Raw genomic sequence first — 22,847 nt, forward strand, 5'->3', positions numbered from 1 at the left:
AACATTGATGTATATGCTGACTCAGTGAGAGAGTTTATTAGAAAGTGCATTGGAGATGTCGTACCCACTGTGACTATTAAAAACTTTCCTAACCAGAAACTGTAGATTGATGGCAGCATTCGCGCAAAAATGAAAGCTCCAACCACTGCTTTTAATCATGGCAAGGCGATTGGAAACATGACCAAATACAAACAGTTCAGCTATTCGCTCCGCAAGGCAATCAAACAAGCAAAGCATCAGTATAGATGTAGTAGAGTTCAACGGCTCAAACACGGCTCAAACATGAGACGTATGTGTCAGGGTCTACTGTCAATCACGGATTACAAAAAGAAAACCAGCCCTATCGCGGACATCGACGTCTTGCTCCCAGACAAATTAAACAACTTCTTTACTCGATTTGAGGACAATACAGTGCCACTGACATGGCCCGCTACCAAAGCCTGAGGGCTCTCCTTCTCCGTGGCCAATGTGAGTAAAACATTTAAATGTGTTAACCCTCGTAAGGCTGCCGGCCCAGACGGCATCCCTCCGCGTCCTCAGAGCATGCGCAGACCAGCTCACTGGTGTGTTTACGGACATATTCAAGCCTTATCCCTATCCATCTGTTGTCCCCACATGCTTCAAGATGCCACCATTGTTCCTGTTCCCAAGAAAGCTAAGGTAACTGAACTAAATGACTATCGCCGCGTTACACTCACTTCTGTCATCATGAAGTTCTTTGAGAGACTAGTCAAGGATCATATCACCACCACCCTGCCTGATACCATAGACCCACTCCAATTTGCTTACCGTCCCAATAGGTCCACTGACATTGCAATCGCCTGCGCACTGCCCTATCTGATCTGGACAAGAGGAATACCTATGTAAGAATGCTGTTCATTGACTATAGCTCAACATTTAACACCATAGTACCCTCCAAACTCGTCATTAAGCTCGAGACCCTGGGGCTCAACCCCAACCTGTGCAACTGGGTCCTGGACTTTCTGACGGGCCACCTCCAGGTGGTGAAGGTAGGAAACAGCATCTCCACCCCGCTGATCCTCAACACAGGGGCCCCACAAGGGCGCATTCTTAGCCCTCTCCTGTACTCCCTGTTCAGCCATGACTGCATGGTCATGCACGCCTCCAACTCAATCATCAAGTTTGCAGACGACACTACAGTGGTAGGCCTGATTACCAACAACGACGAGACGGCCTACAGGAAGAAGGTGAGGTCCCTCGGAGTGTGGTGTCAGGATAATAAGCTCTCACTCAATGTCAACAAAACAAAGGAGATGATTGTGGACTTCAGGAAACAGCAGAGGGAGCACCCAAAGGTGGAAAGTTTTAAGTTCCTCAGTGTACACATCACAGACAAACTGAAATGGTCAACCCACACAGACAGTGGTGAAGAAGGCACAACAGTGCCTCTTCAACCTCAGTAGGCTGAAGAAATTTGGATTGTCACCTAAAGCACTCACAAACTTTTACAGATGCACAATTGAGAGCATTCTGTCGGGCTGTATCACCGCCTGGTATGGCAATTGCACCGCCCTCAACCGCAAGGCTCTCCAGAGGGTAGTGCGGTCTGCACAGCGCATCACCACTTTGATAATGTTTACATATCCTACATTACTCATCTCATATGTATATACTGTATTCTTTACCATCTACTGCATCTCGTCAATGCCGGACGACCATCGCTCATCCATATATTTATATGTACATATTCTTATTCATCCCTTTACATTTATGTGTATAAGGTAGTTGTTGTGAATTTGTTAGATTACTTGTTAGATTTTACTGCATGGTCAGAACTAGAAGCACAATCATTTCACGGCACTCGCATTAACATCTGCAAACCATGTGTATGTGACCAATTTGATTTGATTTTACCAAATTATGATAGACAAGCATTGTAATTTTGAATTCCGTAAAGTGAGTGTGGAAGAGGTGATTTTTTGTTGTTGTTGTTTATCAACAATGACCAGCCACCAGGGTCTGACAACCTGATAAGAAAAAGCAGACAGTATTGCCACTCCTATTTGACATACCTTTAAATTTAAGCATATTTGAAAGTGTGTGCCCTCAGGCCTAGAAGGAAGCAGAAGTTATTCCGCTACCCACGAATAGTAAAGCCCCCTTTACTGGCTCAAATAGCCGACCAATCAGCCTATTACCAACCCTTAGTAAACTTTTGTACAAAATTGTATGACAAGATACAATGCTATTTTACAGTAATGTGTGTGTTATTCCTTTACACCCCCTGCTACATTGTGGATAAAGACTTAGGCCTCTTACTTAAAAAAAATCTTTACCTCCAACATGCCATTGGCTTTGGGTAAAGCCAGTGTGTCTATGTATGCAGATGACTCAACACTATACACGTCAGCTACTACAGCGACTGAAATGACTGCAACACTTAACTTCTTAAGGTATTTTGGGCAGCATTTTCACTTTTGGATAAATAGCGTGCCCAATTTCAACTTCCTGCTACTCATGCCAAGAATATAAGAAATGCATATCATTAGTAGATTTGGATAAGAAAACACTCTGAAGTTTCTAAAACTGTTTGAATCATGTCTGTGAGTATAACATAACTTATGTAGCAGGCAAAACCCCTAGGACTAATTTTTTTTTGTCTCTGTCTGTTCAGTGATTTCTCATTGGCAAATGATATTAGTTAGCAACCTGTTTTCAGTTCCTACCGCTTCCACTGGATGTCACCAGTCTTTGGAATTTGGTTGAAGTTATTCATTTGTGCAATGAAGAAGTATGCCATCTAGGAACTGAGTAACACTGTTGAGAGTTGGCCAAGACATGAAAAGTAGCGTTAGTTTCCTCTCATCCTCTATTGAAAACAGATAGACCCGTCTTCAATTTGGGCATGTTTTATATTTTAGTTCTGTGTTTTGTGTAGCGCCTGCAGGGTTGAAATATGCTACCCTCTTTGTTTACTATTGTGCTATCATCAGATAATAGCTTCTTATGCTTTCGCCGAAAAGCCTTTTTAAAAACCGGCCTTTTTGCCTGGATTCACAACGAGTGTAGCTTTAATTGAGTATCTTAAATGTGTGATTTAATGAAAGTTAGATTTTTATATACATTTATTTGAATTTGCCGCGCTGCATTTCCGTGTTTTTTGGCCAAGTGGGACGCGAGCGTCCCCTATCCTAAATTTTTTAATTAAAAAAAAAATGTATTTCACCTTTATTTAACCAGGTAGGCTAGTTGAGAACAATTTCTCATTTACAACTGCGACCTGGCCAAGATAAAGCATAGCAGTGTGAACAGACAACACAGAGTTACACATGGAGTAAACAATTAACAAGTCAATAACACAGTAGAAAAAAAAGAGTCTATATACATTGTGTGCAAAAGGCATGAGGTAGGCGAATAATTAAAATTTTTCAGATTAACACTGGAGTTATAAATGATCAGATGGTCATGTACAGGTAGAGATACTGGTGTGCAAAAGAGCAGAAAAGTAAATAAATATAAACAGTATGGGGATGAGGTAGGTAAAATTGGGTGGGCTATTTACCGATAGACTATGTACAGCTGCAGCGATCGGTTAGCTGCTCAGATAGCAGATGTTTGAAGTTGGTGAGGGAGATAAAAGTCTCCAACTTCAGCGATTTTTGCAATTCGTTCCAGTCACAGGCAGCAGAGAACTGGAATGAAAGGCGGCCAAATGAGGTGTTGGCTTTAGGGATGATCAGTGAGATACACCTGCTGGAGCGCGTGCTAAGGGTGGGTGTTGCCATCGTGACCAGTGAACTGAGATAAGGCGGAGCTTTACCTAGCATGGACTTGTAGATGACGTGGAGCCAGTGGGTCTGGTGATGAATATGTAGCGAGGGCCAGCCGACTAGAGCATACAGGTCGCAGTGGTGGGTGGTATAGGGTGCTTTAGTAACAAAACGGATGGCTTTGTGATAAACTGCATCCAGTTTGCTGAGTAGAGTATTGGAAGCTATTTTGTAGATGACATCGCCGAAGTCGAGGATCGGTAGGATAGTCAGTTTTACTAGGGTATGTTTGGCGGTGTGAGTGAAGGAGGCTTTGTTGCGGAATAGAACGCCGACTCTAGATTTGATTTTAGATTGCAGATGTTTGATATGAGTCTGGAAGGAGGGTTTACAGTCTAGCCAGACACCTAGATACTTATGATGTCCACATATTCTAGGTCGGAACCATCCAGGGTGCTAGTCGGGCGTGCGGGTGCAGGCAGCGAACGGTTGAAAAGCATGCATTTGGTTTTACTAACGTTTAAGACCAGTTGGAGGCCACAGAAGGAGAGTTGTATGGCATTGAAGCTCGTTTGGAGGTTAGATAGCACAGTGTCTAAGGAAGGGCCGGAAGTATACAGAATGGTGTCGTCTGCGTAGAGGTGGATCAGGGAATCGCCCGCAGCAAGAGCAACATCATTGATATATACGGAGAAAAGAGTCGGCCCGAGAATTGAACCCTGTGGCACCCCCATAGAGACGGCCAGAGGACCGGACAACATGCCCTCCGATTTGACACACTGAACTCTGTCTGCAAAGTAGTTGGTGAACCAGGCAAGGCAGTCATTAGAAAAACCGAGGCTACTGAGTCTGCCGATAAGAATATGGTGATTGACAGAGTCGAAAACCTTAACAAAGGGCTGCAGTTAGTTTCAGAATGGGAGGCCAGGAATAAGTTAGTCCTAAATATTTCAAAATGTATTGCATTTAGGACAAATCATTCACTAAACCCTCAACTAAACATTGTAATGATTAAATTGGAAATTGAGCAAGTTGTGGAAATTCATGTCACTGTAAACATATTGATACAAGAGTAGCTAAGATGGGGCGAAGTCTGTCCATAATAAAGCACTTCTCTGCCTTCTTAATAACAACACTATCAACAAGGCAGGTCCAACAGGCCCTAGTTTTGTCGCACCTGGATAGTAGTTCAGTAGTGTGGTCAGGGCCACAAAGAAAAATTACAATCGGCTCAGAACAGGGCAGCACGGCTGGCCCTTAAAAGTACATGGGGAGCTAACATTAATGATATGCATGTCAATCTCTTATGGCTCAAAGTGGAAGAGAGATCGACTTCATCACTACTTGTTTTTGTGAAAAGTGTAAATCATGCAGCACCTTATGTCAAGATCGCAAATTTTAGAGAAACAACAAATGTCGGTACATACAGAACAGGTGTCTTATATCGGCTGAAAACTTAAATTTTGTTTAACTTCTTGCGTCGAGCCATCCCGGATCCGGTATCGTGACTACAGCCTCAAGCTCATTACCATAACGCAACGTTAACTATTCATGAAAATCGCAAATGAAATGAAATTAATCTATTTGCTCTCAAGCTTAGCCTTTTGTTAACAACACTGTCATCTCAGATTTTCAAAATATGCTTCTCAACCATTGCAAAACAAGCATTTGTGTAACAGTATTGATTGCTAGCGTAGCATTTAGCGTAGCATTTAGCGTTAGCATTCAGCAGGCAACATTTTCACAAAAACTAGAAAAGGATTCAAATAAAATCATTTACCTTTGAAGAACTTCAGATGTTTTCAATGAGGAGACTCAGTTAGATAGCAAATGTTCCGTTTTTACAAAAAATATTATTTGTGTTGACAAATCGGTCCGTTTTCTGCGTCACGTTTAGCTACGAAAAAAACCTGTATCCAGGATTGTGTAAATCTATCCGCAAGCTCATTAGCATAACACAACGTTAACTATTCATGAAAATCTCAAATGAAATGAAATTAATCTATTTGCTCTCAAGCTTAGCCTTTTGTTAACAACACTGTCATCTCAGATTTTCAAAATATGCTTTTGAACCATAGCTAAACAAGCATTTGTGTAACAGTATTGATAGCCTAGCATAGGATTTATGCCTTCAGATGTTTTCAATGAGGAGACTCTCAGTTAGATAGCAAATGTTCCGTTTTTACAAAAAATATTATTTGTGTTGACAAATCGGTCCGTTTTCTTCATCATTCTTCATCACGTTTGGGTAAGAAAAAAAATGAAAATTAAGTCAATCCTCAAGGTGTTTTTCACATATCTATCGACAATAAAATCCTTCGTGGCAGTTGACTTTCTCTTCTGAAGAAATGGAACGCGCATGGACCTACAGATTACGCAATAATTTCGACACAGGACACCGGGCGGGACACCAGGTAAATGTAGTCTCTTATGGTCAATCTTCCAATGATATGCCTACAAACACGTCACAATGCTGCAGACACCTTGGGAAACGACAGAAAGGGCAGGCTCATTCCTGGTGCATTCACAGCCATATAAGGAGACATTGGAACACAGCGCCTTCAGAATCTGGGGCATTTCCTGTATGAAACTTCATCTTGGTTTCGCCTGTAGCATTAGTTCTGGGGCACAGATAATATCCATCAAGTACTATTGATCTGTGGGAATACGGTGACACCCAGGGGTTGTATGTTTGATTTCTCCCTAATCATAGTGTTTATCTCTCCCTCGTAGTTCTGGTAGGTCCTTGAAAATTGTATCCACTTCTTTCATGCACAAGAACTACATGCCAAATGTCAGAAAAATGTTGGACTAATATGAAATGTATTGAGAGATTTTGTTGTATGCATTTTTTATGCGATAGCTAATGGAGATTATGAAACATCTCGTTAATAACTAGAAAGATTCACTGTTGCTGTCAAAGTCATTCCAAAGGGTAGGCTTAACAGAGCAAATGAAATGTATCAATACTTTATAAGTCATAACTAGAAACTTATACTTATATTTTTGGTGATGGAGATATGAATCCAACATATAAATTATGTGTTCGTAGACAAACTGGATATTAACTCCAAAAATTCAGAAAATCACATTGTATGATTTTTAAGTGATTAATTTGCATTTAATTGCATGACATAAGTATTTGATCCATCAGAAAAGCAGAACTTAATATTTGGTACAGAAACCTTTGTTTGCAATTACAGAGATCATACGTTTCCTGTAGTTCTTGACCTGGTTTGCACACACTGCAGCAGATTTTGGCCCACTCCTCCATTACAGACCTTCTCCAGATCCTTCAGGTTTCGGGGCTGTCGCAGGGAAATACGGACTTTCAGCTCCCTCCAAACATTTTCTATTGGGTTCAGGTCTGGAGACTGGCTAGGCCACTCCAGGACCTTGAGATGCTCCTTACGGAGCCACTCCTTACTTGCCCTGGCTGTGTTTCGGGTCGTTGTCATGCTGGAAGACCCAGCCACGACCCATTTTCATTGCTCTTACTGAGGGATGGAGGTTGTTGGCCAAGATCTCGCGATACATGGCCCCATCCATCCTCCCCTCAATATGGTGCAGTCGTCCTGTCCCCTTTGCAGAAAAGCATCCCCAAAGAATGATGTTTCCACCTCCATGCTTCACGGGTGGGATGGTGTTCTTGGGGTTGTACTCATCCTTCTTCTTCCTCCAAACACGGCGAGTGGAGTTTAGACCAAAAAGCTAAATTTTTGTCTCATCAGACCACATGACCTCCTCCCATTCCCCGTCTGGATCATCCAGGTGGTCATTGGCAAACTTTAGACGGGCCTGGACATGCGCTGGCTTGAGCAGGGGTACCTTGTGTGCGCTGCAGGATTGTAATCCATGGCGGCGTAGTGTGTTACTAATGGTTTTCTTTGAGACTGTGGTCCCAGCTCTCTTCAGGTCGTTGACCAGGTCCTGCCATGTAGTTCTGTGCTGATCCCTCACCTTCCTCATGATCATTGATGCCCCACGGGGTGAGATCTTGCATGGAGCCCCAGACCGAAGGTGATTGACCGTCATCTTGAACTTCTTCCATTTTCTAATAATTGTGCCAACAGTTGTTGCCTTCTCACCAAGCTGCTTGCCTATTGTCCTGTAGCCCATCCCAGCCTTGTGCAGGTCTACAATTTTAGCCCTGATGTCCTTACACAGCTCTCTGGTCTTGGCCATTGTGGAGAGGTTGGAATCTGTTTGATTGAGTGTGTGGACAGGTGTCTTTTATACAGGTAACAAGTTCAAACAGGTGCAGTTAATACAGGTAATGAGTGGAGAACAGGTGGGCTTCTTAAAGAAAAACTAACAGGCCGCTGATATCCCAGGATGTACTGGAAGGGAGTCAGCCCAGTGGAGGAGTGACAAAGTGAGTTCTGGGCATACTCCACCCAGGGAAGGAACTGGGCACACTCCCCCTGCCTGTCCTGGCAGTGACTTCTTAGGAACCTCCCCAGCTCCTGGTTGGTCCTCTCCTCCTGCCCGTTGGACTGAGGCCAGTACCTGGATGTGAGGCTGGCCATGGCCCCCAGCTTCTCCGTGAAGCCTCTCCATACCCGCAACGAGAATTGATGACCATGGTCAGAGATCAAGTCCTCCGGAAGGCCATAGTACCAGAAGACCTGCTGGAACAGTGCCTCAGCGACCTGGAGGGTGGTAAGGAGACCAGAGAGGATAAAACGGTTGTCCACAACAACCATGGTGAAACCATCCAGACGGAAGGAGATCAGTAAGAAATCTATGGACAAAAGGGACCAAGGATGAGTTTTCCTGCTGAAGCATGCCAGGAGATTTGGTTTGGGCATATACAGAGTAGGAGTTGAAAAAGTGGGCGATGACCTGCGCCATGTACTTTGCAGAGATGAATTGAATGGTACAGGTGAAAGCTGGATGTCCAGCGGCGAGGGATGTGTGTGCCCAGGTCTCTTACCACCCGTGGGGACATAGATGCGCTCAGGAGAGCATGTATCAGGTGCGGGTTCCCTTTCCCTTTTCTGTTCCCTGGCAGATGTTCACATCTACATCCCAAAACATGGGGCCAACGATACAGGAGGACCAAATTATGGGCTGGAGGGCACTTACAGGACTCTCAACTGACATGGAATCTAGGAAGGGTTTGGCCCTCTGCCCCAGTGGACCCTGGGTTGGGAAGCATCGGACACAGCTGAAGCTGGTGCCACTCCTGGCAGTTTGGACCTCCTCGTGTAGTCCTCTATACAAAATAGGGTGCAGAGCACTGGTTCATTCCATCCACTGGAGGCTGCCACGGACTGGAAGGTGAGGGTGTACTCAGTAGCAGTCTGGGCTCCCTGTTGGAGTTGGAATAGTTGCTCACCTCCCTCTCTGACCTCCGGTGGATTGTCGAAGACTGCCCTGAACATAGCCATGAACCTCTCGTAGGAACCCAGCTCTTTCTCGCCTCTCTCCCAGATGGCTGTAGCCCACTCTAACGCCTGCCTGGTCAGCAGGGAAATGACTGTGGCAACCTTGGACCTCTCGTGGTGGGGGCTCCCGTCTGATGGCCGAAATAGAGGGAGTACTGGAGTAGGAAGCCACGGCATTTGGATGGAGTCCCGGAGTCCCATCATACTTGTCCGGGAGGGACAGCAGGGCATTGTCTCCCTGGGCGGACTGCTGGGTAGGTTGGGGGGCTGGCTTGCTGAGACGACTCGTGGTAGGAGGCCCTCCACTAGTTGGAGGTGAAACCTCTCGAGTGGCGTCGAGGCGGTGTAGGACACCAAGGACCTCATCCGGAGGTCATGGCGGAGTAGGTATGCCTGTTCACGGCTCTTTTCTGGATTTTGATAATTAGCGGTAATTGGACTAATTCTTCTGTACATGCATTACCTACAGAGAGATGAACTTGGAGAAGAGTCCCCTAAGGAAGCTGGTCCTGGGATTCTGTTCACAAACACAAACAGACCCCACAGATCCCCAGGACAGAAACACAATTACATGTAGACTCAACTAATTCATATGAAAACTAAAAGATAATTACTTGACACATTGGAAAGAATTATCAAAAAAAGGAGAAGACAGGTATGTGCACACTATCCACAAAATGAGGTGGAAACTGAGCTGCACTTCCTAACCTGCTAAATGTTTGACTATATTAGACACATATTTCCCTCAGATTAAACAGACGTTACAAAGAATTTGAAAACAAATCAAATTTTGATAAACTCTCATATCTATTGGGTGAGATCTCAATTCATTAAAACGAGGAAATCACCACCGCCCGACCTCTCTGCTTTCTCTCCCCCAACTCCATCTAATCCAGATATGTATATAGTATGAAACGTAATTAATATTTCCTAAATTGGTTAATTGATTGAATAATTGATACCTGATTAATTTATTTGCATGATTATGATGAACCCTTATGATCCTAAATGACTCAATCATGCTTCATATTGAATTCCTATTGAACTGAATTGCTGAATTACCTAATTATGTTAGTCATGAGAATGATTGTTATGATTTCACTTTTGTGAATATGAATTTTATTTGGTACATGTTATTATGTTTCCTTTGTTATGCAGCACACACAAAATATCCAGGAAAATATACTATACAGTAAATTCCTGCCTCAGTCTCCTCCATTCCTCTCAGTCACCTGACCCATGACCGCCTGTTTACCTTCACTATTGTCAGTCATCCTACCTGTCCGGCTACACACAGAGATTCCAATAATCTTTCAGTATATAGCTATCACGGCTCAGGAAAAGACCCAGATGCAGACCGTTCGAATAACGGACGTTTACTATGTAAACAGGGGGCAGGCAAAGGGCAGGCAGGGGTCCGTAGTCCAGGGCAGAGCCCGAAAGGTACAGAGCGGCAGGCAGGCTCAGGGCAGGCAGATTGATCAAATAACGGGAAAACTAGAAAACAGGGACTCAAGGAAATAGGAGTAATAAAAAACACGCTGGTAGGCTTGACAAGACAAGACTAACTGGCAACAGACAAACCGAGAACACAGGTATAAATGCACCTGGGATAATGGGCAACGCCTTTTTTTATTTATTTAACTACCCCCAGTTGGAGGGGAGTGGAGATAAGCACATATAGCCATAAAATTAAATGTTTGAGAGAGAGAGAGAGAGATATTCTACCCCAAACCAGATGGGGGGAATCAGTGGGGGTTCTGGATGTAAGATAGGGGAGCTGTTGGCCCCCCAGCTTGTGTTTCACAAGCTTGGAAAAGGGACATTGGGTCCCTTTAAATGCACACCACGGAGCACAGACAAAAGACTCCCTGGTCATTCAACAGAATAAAAGCTTTGTCTGTGTGAAAGTGAGTGAGTCAGTGAATGAGAGAGTGGCAGGGTAGAGAAAGAGATTGTGCACATTGACTTTGTGCATCCAAATCTCTCTCGCTCACAATCTCTCCATTCCCTCTCTTTTGCCGTGTCATTCTCTCTCGCTTCATCTCTCTTTTTTTTACCGTTCTATCTTGCCCTCTCAGGACACATTAAACAACAACTCATTTGGTAAGAAGTACAGCTGGCAGGAGAAGGTCTCGCTCTCATCCTCCCCCCTCAAAACAGGTGAGCTGTTCCACCACCACTTCACTTTACAGGAGACTGCTGGCTCGTACCACCAGTTTTAATCTTTTGGGGGTTGCTGATTTTGCTGATTTAGTAGATTTTAACAAAGCAGTGACTGCAGAATCAACCACTGCATCTAGAACTATAAACATATTTCCTTTCATCCATTGTAACATTGTCCAAAATATGTCTGTGGATGAATTAGAATGGCCTCTCTGAACTACAGTATATGTAAAACTAGCAGAGAGTGTGTTGAGTTACCGACTAGCACCGCCGACTCAGATGTTAAAAAGATGGCCAGTGCTGCACAACTATGAAGCTTCTATTACCCTAGCTGTCACTAAATGTGCATGGACAGAAAGGATAGCAAAATCAAATAGAAAATGGTTGACTTTTTATTCTTGACGCACATACACATAAACCGTTCTTTTGAAGTTACATCTGTCTCTCTAATATATAACCGTGTCATCTTTAGGTCCACTAGTACCAATTTGGTCTGATTCTTTATATTGCTGTTTTCTTGATCAGATATCCCTTGAAAAATATAGTTCTCCATTCCAATGGCACTTCCTGGTACAATTGTCTGTATTGGCCAACTACATGCTCTCCGGGATACATGTGTCTCCTTATAATGACAGTATCTGACTCTCTTCATTGCTTCACACCCCCAATCATTAGTAATGGTTGTAATTATAACTTAATTTATTAAAATATTTTTATACATTGCTCTCAAAGCATGTATTAGACAGTGGATTATGACGTACTAGGTCAATCACATTCTATTTGCTGCCCACTGAATATGATGAGTAACCTGGATTAAGAGTGTAATCCCAGTGTTACCTAACCAACTAGACATTTCTGATAATTGTGTGTGTTTGTCTGTGCATGTTGATCTGTATTTGCACTGTCTGTGTGTACTGTATGTGAACTGCACCATAAGTTTCCATCTGTTTTATTTTTCATTTAACTAGGCAAGTAAGTTAAGAAAAAATTATTACTTACAATGACGGCCTAGGAACAGTGGGTTAACTGCCTTGCTCAGGGGCTGAACGACAGATTTTTACCATGTCAGCTCAGGGATTCGATCTAGCAACATTTCGGTTACTGGCCCAACACTCTAACCACTAGGATATATGTTATGTGCCCTTGTATGTGTTTGTGTATTTTCTATGTTAATGTGTACATGTGTGGATATGTCTATCTTTGTGTCTTATTGTATGTCTGTCTGTGAATGCTTGGGTCTCTGTCTCTCTCCCTCCCCCAGGCGGGCTGATCTCTCCCCATGAGCACAGCTGTCTAAGCGACGAGGACAAGCTGCAGCACGGAGGTGGGACGCAGACCAAGGACCGCGGCACATCCACTGACACTCCCTGCAGATACAAACACACCTCTGGACACACCGAGAGCTCCACAGCGGGGACACGCTCCAAACTGCCGGAGAAGCCCCCAGCACCCCCGCCTCCCCAAAACTACACACTCGCACCTTTGGGCCCCCCAGGGACACACAGAGAGAAGATCCGCTATCACACAGATGTACGCCTAGAACCCACCGAGGAGATCTATCTGACTCCCGTGCACCGTTCCGAGCAGGACCACCCATTCCTGTCCCAGCAGCCAGAGCACGGACGCATGTCAATCAGCTCTGACAACGAGGGCCCGCCCCCTTACCAGCCTCTGCCCGACCGGACCAACCCTTCCATTTGTGAGGAGGACGAGGTTTACATGCCCCCTCCCTCCTACACCTCCTATGTGGAGGCTCTCTTCACCCCTCCCTCTACCGCCCCCCCTATGGAACCCCCAGGCTTAGCCCTGAACCTCGGCCTGAGGGAAGGAGGAGCAGGGGCGATGGTGAGGGCAGGGGCAGGGGTGGAGTATGTAGATGCCCAAGATGAGACATTTGGGGTGGAGGGTGAGGATGAGAGGGTAAGGGTTGTGGGAGGCAGGCAGTATTTGGGACGTGGTGGCTGTGGTGCCCCCACGAGTACTTTGATGAGCTCGGAAGCGAGTGGTCTGTCTTACGACTCTGTGAAGTACACACTCGTTGTGGACGAGCACGCGCAGCTCGAACTGGTAAGTCTGAGGCAGTGTTACCAATGTTACAGCGATGACAGCAACTCTGCGACCGTCTACGACAACTGCATCTCGTCTCCGTATGAGTCGGCCATAGGGGAGAAGTATAAGGAGGAAGAGGAAGAAGAGAAAGAGGAGGAGGAGGAGGAGGAGGAGGAGGAGGAGGAGGAGAGAGTGAGAGTGGGAAGGGTGAGGAGAGAAGCCCCCGCCTGTCTGTCAGAGGACTCCACCCCGGAGGCGAACTTGCACTTCTCTAAGAAGTTCCTCAACATCTTCATGAACGGACGGTCACGATCATCTAGTAGGTACCACCACTGAACCACAATGACACCATCTTGTGTTCAGACACTGCAGTTTCTTACGTTAGGCTTAAAGGGCAACTCAATCACTTTTCAACATCATATTCATTATCTCCAGCACAATACCAGTGTCAACATATGTGAAAACGGAGCATTTCTAAGTTTTGTAGAAACAAATATAAAGTTCAAAAGTTCTGTCCGATGACGCCATTAAAAGTTACAACATTTTAATCCTTAGTCTATTGACTCACCCGTGCATCAATCTAAGTAACATAATAAAACAAATCCCCATGAAAATCCAGTTTAAACTAGAGATACTTTTTGTGTCTCAATCAGTGGCGGTCGGTACAGTTTAAGATGAAGGAGGATGATACAGTTTTTCATGAACATGGCCTTATTTCTATTGGACATAGCATATTGGATGACTGCCATTCATATTCCAGTGACCCAGCTCAATGTAACATCGATAGGTTTAGGCTACTACATCATACTGTACTTGAATTTTGCCTGTACCCATTATGAAGTTGCTACAACCTAGCCTATGAATGAAAGTTTACCATGTGGGTGCACAGGTCGATATAATTTTTAGTAATCAAGGTGACAGACACTGACACTTCAATACCGCCTTGCACACTCTTGCCTTTACCTAGCTGATCTAGGGTGTAATCATTAGTCCAACAGTGGCAAACAACAGTTTCTATTGGACAAATTCTGGTATGTTTTTCCCCGTTTTGTTCTGTTTGTTTCTGTTTAAGAAACATTATTCAACAGAATCTGCACAATGAATACACCCCTAATCGCACTCAAACATAGTTCAATTTCATAGTAGCCACATACAAACGGCTCGTTGTATACAGCATATAATTCCTCGCATCTATCTACTCTCTCTCCTCCTCTCACCTTTTCCCTAAGTGTGTGGACTTCAGTGCACAACACATCAGCTGTCTGTGACCAGGCAACAAAACTTTTCCAAGCCAAACCTTTATATCATGACCGCTAACTGCTTCACACAGCCTATAACGTTGTCGCATCATAGACAACATAGCTACTAGAACTAATGTGTAGTAAACCCACTACAATCATGCAGTACAGTGTACAATCATCAGCAGTTACACCGGCAGGCCCCAGTGGCAATAAATTAATAAAACCAGAAGCTTACTTTGACTTGTAATAGTTCCAGTGTTGGATAGCTATAGCCAGCTTTCTAACATAGCATCCGTCTCTGTTTGAGCCGGGTGTTTGAGTAGGCTAAACTAGCTAGCTACGTTACACTCTAGCTAAGTAAGTGAAAGTGAAAAAATATATATTACGAAATATAGCTAGCTCTCTTTCTCTCAAAACTGTTAAACTATTGTATTTTTCTCTCTTTGAGTCAACTACTCACCACATTTTATGCACTGCAGTGCTAGCTAGCTGTAGTTTATGCTATCAGTACTAGATTAATTATCTGTTCCTTCGATTGGGTGGACAACATGTCAGTGCATGCTGCAAGAGCTCTGATAGGTTGGAGGATGTCCTGGGCGTCCTCCGGAAGTTGTCATAATTATGGTGTAAGCCTATGGAAGGTGGTGAGAACCATGAGCCTCCTTGGTTGTGTGTTGAAGTCAATGTACCCAGAGGAGGACAGAAGCTAGCTGTGACCGGGTATGGTATCTCGTACTTCTTTAGGTTAGTAATAATTTCAGGAATGCTGGAGTTTTTGCGAAGGAGCTTGATAAATGAACAGCATGTAATGTTTCGACCTATTCGACGTCAGAGGCCCAGCCTACTTTTTCACCCTTGATAAAAGGAAGTGTGCTATCAAATCAAATCAAATGTATTGTCACATACATGTGTTTAGCAGATGTTATAGTGTAGTGAAGTTCTTGTTTCTAGCTCCGACAGTGCAGTAATATCTAACAAGTAATATCTAACAATTTCACAACATATTCCCAATTCACACAAATCTAAGTAAAGGAATGGAATTAAGAATATATAAACATATGGACGAGCAATTTCAGAGCAGCATAGACTAAGATGCAGTAGAATAGAATATAGTATATACATATGAAATGAGTAATGCAAGATGTGTAAACATTATTAAAGTGACCAGTGTTCGATTTATAAAAGTGGCCAGTGATTTCAAGTCTATATACAGTGCCTTGCAAAAGTATTCATCCCCTTGGCTTTTTTCCTATTTTGTTGCATTAAAACCTGTAATTTAAATGTATTTTTATTTGGATTTCATGTAATGGACATACACAAAATAGTCCAAATTGGTGAAGTGAAATGAAAAAAAGACTTGTTTCAAAAAAATGTAAATAACAGAAAAGTGGCACATGCATATGTATTCACCCCCGTTGCTATAAACCCCTAAATAAGATCTGGTGCAACCAATTACCTTCAGAAGTCACATAATTAGTTAAATGAATTCCACCTGTGTGCAATCTAAGTGTCACATGATCTTAGTATATACAGTTGTAGTTGGAAGTTTACATACACCTTAGCCAAATACATTTAAACTCAGTTTTTCACAATTCCTGACATTTAATCCTAGTAAAAATTCCCTGTCTTAGTTCAGTTAGGATCACCACTTTATTTTAAGAATGTGAAATCTCAGAAAAATAGCAGAGAGAATTATTTATTTAAGCTTTTATTTCTTTCATCACATTCCCAGTGGGTCAGAAGTTTACATACACTCAATTACTATTTGGTAGCATTACCTTTAAATTGTTTAACTTGGGTCAAACATTTTGGGTAGCCTTCCACAAGCTTCCCACAATTTCGGGTGAATCTTGTCCATTCCTTCTGACAGAGCTGGTGTAACTGAGTCAGGTTTGTAGGTCTCCTTGCTCGCACACACTTTTTCAGTTCTACCCACACATTTTCTAAAGGATTGAGGTCAGGGCTTTGTGATGGCCACTCCAACACCTTGACTTTGTTGTCCTTAAGCCATTTTGCCACAACTTTGGAAGTATGCTTGGGGTCATTGTCCATTTAGAAGACCCATTTGTGACCAAGCTTTAACTTCCTGACTGATGTCTTGAGATATTGCTTCAATATATCCACATAATTTTCCTGCCTCATGATGCCATCTATTTTGTGAAGTGCACCAGCCCCTCCTGCAGCAAAGCAACCCCACAACATGATGCTGCCACCCCCGTGCTTCACGGTTGGGATCGTGTTCTTCGGCTTGCAAGCCTCCCTCTTTTTCATCCAAACATAACGCTGGTCATTATGGCCAAACAGTTCTATTTTTGTTTCATCAGACCAGAGAACATTTCACCAAAAATGACAATCTTTGTCCAAATGTGCAGTTGCAAACCGTAGTCTGGCTTTTTTTATGGCAGTTTTGGAGCAGTGGCTTCTTCCTTGCTGAACGGCCTTTCAGGTTATGTCAATATAGGACTCGTTTTACTGTGGATATAGATACTTTTGTACCTGTTTCCTCCTGCATCATCACAATATCCTTTGCTGTTGTTCTGGGATTGATTTGCACTTTTCGCACCAAAGTACGTTCATCTCTAAGAGACAGAACGCATCTCCTTCCTGAGCGGTATGACGGCTGTGGGGTCCCATGATGTTTATACTTGCGTATTATTGTTTGTACAGATGAATGTGGTACCTTCAGTCATTTGTAAATTGCTCCCAAGGATGAACCAGACTTGTAGAGGTCTACAAATCTTTTTCTGAGGTCTTGGCTGATTTATTTGGATTTTCCCACGATGTCAAGCCAATAGGCACTGATTTTGAAGGTAGGCCTTGAAATACATCCACAGGAACAACTACAATTGATTCAAATGATGTCAATTAGCCTACCAGAAGCTCCTAAAGCCATGACATAATTTCTGGAATTTTCCAAGTTGTTTAAAGGCACAGTCAACTTAGTGTATGTAAACTTCTCACCCACTGGAATTGTGATACAGTGAATTATAAGTGAACTAATATTTCTGTAAACAAAAATTATTTGTGTCATGCACAAAGTAGATGTCCTGACAGACTTGCCAAAACTATAGTTTGTTAACAAGAAATTTGTGGAGTGGTTGAAAAACACATTTTAATGACTCCAACCTAAGGTTATTTAAACTTCTGACTTCAACTGTATACACCTGTTCTGAAAGGCCCCAGTCTGCAACACCACTAAGTACCACCAAGCAAGTGGCACCATGTGAAGACCAAGGAGCTCTCCAAACAGGTCAGGGACAAAGTTGTGGAGAAGTACAGATCAGGGTTGGGTTATTAAAAAATATCTGACATTTTGAAGAACCCACAGAGCACCGTTAAATCCATTATTAAACAATGGAAAGAATATGGCACCACAACAAACCTGCCAAGAGAGGGTCGCCCATCAAAACTCATGGACTAGGCAAGGAGGGCATTAATCAGAGAGGCAACAAAGAGACCAAAGATAATACTGAAGGAGCTGCAAAGCTCCACAGCTAAGATTGGAGTATCTGTCCATAGGACCACTTTAAGCCATACACTCCACAGAGCTGGGCTTTACGGAAGAGTGTCCAGAAAAAAGCCATTGCTTAAGGAATGCATAAATGGAAAACAGCTATAAGCAGGGGAAAACAAACAGACACTGGCAGACTAATTCACCTTTCAGCGGGACAATAACCTAAAACACAAGGCCAGATCTACACTGGAGTTGCTTACCAAGACGCCATTGAATGCACCAGAGTGGCCTAGTTACAGTTTTGATTTAAATTGGTTTGGAACTCTATGGCAAAACTGGAAAATGGCTGTGACCAATGACCAACAATCACCTTGAATAATTTTTAAAAGAATAATGGGCAAATATTGTACAATCCATGTGTGTAAAGCTCTTAGACTTAACCAAAAAGATTTACCGCTGCATTCGCCGCCAAAGGTACTTCTACAAAGTATTGACTCAGGGGTGTGAATACTTATGTATTCACCATACTTATGCATTTAATGTTCAATACATTTGCAAAAATGTCTTCAAATATTTTTCACTTTGTCATTATGGGGTATTATGAGTAGATGGAAGAGAACATCAATATCATCCAGGCTGTACACACAACAGAATGTGGAATAAGTCAAGGGTATATGAATACTTTCTGAATGCACTGTAGATAGTAAAAAGTACTGAACCCAGAGTAGACACTTGCGGGATACCTTTTATTAAATAAAGGATAAATAAAATAAGTGATTATTGTAAGTACAGTGTTTATTCTGTTAGGTATACTTTGGAAACAGTACTTCAGAATAAAAACAAAAACAATTTCCTCCCGACTTCTCCAGGTGCAGAGCCGTTTGGCTTGTTCTCCTGCCTCATAAATGGGGAAGAGAGGGAACAGAGTCACAGAGCCGTCTACAGGTGAGATAAACCTTTATTATCATCATCACATCATCATTGTCTTGGTCACCATCATCATTGTCGTCGACGTCACCTGCACTATTGCTAATGAAATTTGGCAAGTATTTATACAAATATACTTATTAAACACATACTTTCAGTATATAGCTGATGTGGGAATTGAACCCATAACTATATCTTAACACTGATTAATAAGCAAAGACCTCTAAACCCGTCATACTTACTCAGATGACTTAGGTCATCTTAACCACTAAAGTAATTGACCATTTACACTTTGGCCTTGCTTTGTAGCATTTAGTAATGTGACTTGTAAGTTATGCTCCATGACATATAGATTTGACAGGCAAAATGGGTCTCTTGGTATCAGTAGAGCAGAAAAACCTATGCATAGTTGCATCGTTCCACAAATAGAGTACATTTTGCGTCCTTTTGATGTGTTAAGTAGAAATTGTGCACAAATATTGCATTTTAAAAGACTATTACAATATATTAAAATTAAGTTTTCTTTAATATAGACCATATGGACAAGTCTATACATTGTTCATAAAGTGCCAAAATTCTGCATTTTGGAAGCCAGGTTTTTCTGACTTCTAGGAAGATTTCAACCCACTTAACCTGTTGCTTCTACTCGGGACGCTTGCGTCCCAACTAGAGCTCTGGAAATGCAAATGCGCTACGCTAAATGCTAATAGTATTAGTTAAAACTCAAAAGTTCATTAAAATACACATGCAGGGTATCGAATTAAAGCTACACTCGTTGTGAATCCAGGCAACAAGTCAGATTTTTAAAATGCTTTTCGGCGAAAGCATGAGAAGCTATTATCTGATAGCATGCAACACCCCAAAAGACCCACAGGGGACGTAAACAAAATAATTAGCATTTCGGCGTTACACAAACCGCACAACAAAATAGAAAACATTCATTACCTTTCACCATCTTCTTTGTTGGCACTCCTAGATGTCCCATAAATACTATTTGGGTCTTTATTTCGATTAAATCGGTCCATATAAAGCCTAGATATCGTTATATGTAGACTGTGTGATAAACGAAAAAAACATTGTTTCAAAACGTAACGTCATTTTTTAAAATTCAAAAAGTCGACGATAAACTTTCACAAAACACTTCGAAATACGTTTGTAATGCAACTTTAGGTATTAGTAAACGTTAATAAGCGATAAAATTCATCAGGAGGCGATGTAAAGATCATTAGCTGTCCGTCTGGAAAAATGTCCGGCTAGAAACTCAACGAAAATATCCGGTCCTAGACCGGATTAGATACGGTGTCCTGCATGTGTTTGACCAAGAAAAAACTCGAAGGGAAATGACAAGACTCTAGACACCGTGTGGAAGCTGTAGGTACTGCAACCTCAGTCAATTAATTGTGGTTCACCTTTATCAATGGGATCAAGTAGCGCATGGATATATTTTCCCATTTTCAGTGATCAGTTTTTCCTGTGCTTTTCGATGTAAATGCCGTTCTGGTAAAGCCACAGCAGTGATTTAACCAGTTTTTAAACGTCTGAGTGTTTTCTATCCACACAGACTAAGCAAATGCATATACTATATTCCTGGCATGAGTAGCAGGGCGCTGAAATGTTGCGCGATTTTTAACAGAATGTTCAAAAAAGTAGAGGGTCGACTGAAGAGGTTAACCACAACATTTCTCATAGTTTTCACCATCATTGTAAAGTTAAGGTCAACCCCTGTTACGTGAACTGAAATCTCGTTTTAATATGGTGAAACTATTTATTTTTAAAGGGATACTGCGAGATTTGGGGATTTACAGTAGCTCTTTATTCTACTTACCTAGTCCGATGAATTCAACAATTTTTATGTCTCTGCATGCAGTTTGAAGGTAATTGACATTAGCTTATCGTTAGCATAGCTCAATTGCTGGAATTCTCCAGGTACAGTAACCAGCTCCTCTCAAAAGCAGGGAAATATACCTTCTAACTATTCCAAAGCTGGTTGGTTGGTAATTTATAGTCCCATATAGTAGTTTATATTTTATAAATTCTCACAATACACTCACAAACTATATTGGACAGCTATCTAGCTCAGAACTGAAGCGGTGTCCTGTTGTCGCAGCTGGCTGGCTGTGTGGAGAGAGGTTGCACATAGCCTTTTCTTGCATCTACGGCAGATGAATGAAATGTGTATAATTGCATTTAAAACAACTAGATTGTCACGCCCTGACCTTAGTTATCTTTGTTTTCTTTATTATTTTGGTTAGGTCAGGGTGTGACGAGCGTGGTTTGTTTAGTTTTTGTTTTGTTTTGTCTAGGTGTTTTTGAATGTCTAGGGGTTTTGGTAGTCTAGGTGTTTATGTCAACGGTTGCCTAGATTGGTTCTCAATCAGAGGCAGCTGTTTATTGTTGACTCTGAATGGGGACCCTATTGACGTAGCCATATTCCTTGGGTAGTTTGTGGGTTCTTATTCTATGTTTAATTGCCTGTCTGCACTAGCCATATTACCTTCACGGTTCGTTTAGATAGTTTGTTCAGTGTTCTTTCTTTATTAAAGAAGAATGTACGCTTACCACGCTGCACCTTGGTCTCCTATTTATGACGACCGTGACATAGAATTGAAATATTATAGTTTATATATGCTGGTAAAAATACATAGAAAGTGCCAAACGCCCAGCTTTGGAGTAGCTTGAAGGTATTTTTCCATGCTTTTGAGAGGAGCGGTCTACTGTACCTGTAGACCTCCAGCAATTGTGCTAAGCTTATGATGATCTAATGTAAATTATCTTTAAACTAAGCATTGGGCCAGTAACCAAAAGGTTGCTGGTTTGAATCCCCAAGCCGGTAAATTCTGGAGTCTGGAGTCATAAAAACAATTAAATAAATGTATGTTATTTGGCAGGTCAAGGATCTCCGGAAAATTCCCAGACCCCCTGAAAGTTAAAAAACAAAACAACATTTTCAATAAATATTGTGTGTTTGACTGATTTAGACACAGAATGTGCAAAACCAATGGGCTGCTCAATACAGATTGTTTGGTGTATTGTTGGTCTGTGTTCAACAGACCAACAATACAGTGAAATTCATGGAAGTACTACCACAGAAATGTTTCAATTGCATAGCGCCACATTCAAATAATATTACAAAAAATATTTATATTCATTAAATCACAAATGCAATATAGCAAAACACAGTTTAGCCTTTTGTTAATCCACCTGTCATGTCAGATTTTGAAAATATGATTTACAGCGAAAGCAATCCAAGCGTTTGTGTAAGTTTATCGACATAAAACATTATGAACACCTAGCATCAAGTAGCTCGGTCACGAAAATCAGAAAAGCAATCAAATGAATTGTTTACCTTTGATGATTTTCGGATGTTTTCACTCACGAGACTCCCAGTTACACAATAAATGTTCCTTTTGTTCCGTAAAGATTATTTTTATGTCCAAAATACCTCCATTTGTTTGGCGCGTAATGTTCAGAAATCCACAGGAAAGAGCGGTCACGACAACGCAGACAAATTCCAAATAGTATCCGTAATGTCCACAGAAACATGTCAAACGTTTTTTATAATCAATCATCAGGTTGTTTTTAAAATATATAATCGATAATATATCAACCGCAACTGTCTTTTTCAGTAGGAGAGGGAAATGGCTTTCCACACTGCTAGCACCCGGCCATACAATGACGTGATGTTATCTGTCTCTCTCATTTTTCAAAATAAAAGCCTGAAACTATGTCTAAATACTGTTGACACCTTGAGGAAGCGATAGGAAAGGAATCTGATTGATATCCCTTTAAATGGAGAAAAGGCAGGCTATGGAACATGGAGTTTTCAAAATAGAAGCCACTTCCTGGTTTGATTTTCCTCAGGGTTTCACCTGCAATATCAGTTCTGTAT

General features: G+C 42.1%; 1 protein-coding gene across 1 annotated transcript in view; it reads left to right on the forward strand.

Annotated features, from left to right (window-relative positions):
• Positions 1-22,847, forward strand: part of mapk8ip1b (mitogen-activated protein kinase 8 interacting protein 1b) — a 95,865-nt gene that overhangs the window by 54,473 nt on the left and 18,545 nt on the right. Inside the window, exons 4-6 of the mRNA XM_065011152.1 lie at positions 11,203-11,284; positions 12,549-13,655; positions 18,901-18,976. Coding sequence (XP_064867224.1) covers positions 11,203-11,284; positions 12,549-13,655; positions 18,901-18,976 — 1,265 coding nt within the window. The remainder of the gene's footprint in view (positions 1-11,202; positions 11,285-12,548; positions 13,656-18,900; positions 18,977-22,847) is intronic.

Source organism: Oncorhynchus nerka, linkage group LG27, assembly GCF_034236695.1.
Source record: "Oncorhynchus nerka isolate Pitt River linkage group LG27, Oner_Uvic_2.0, whole genome shotgun sequence".
Taxonomy (NCBI): Eukaryota; Metazoa; Chordata; class Actinopteri; order Salmoniformes; family Salmonidae; genus Oncorhynchus; species Oncorhynchus nerka.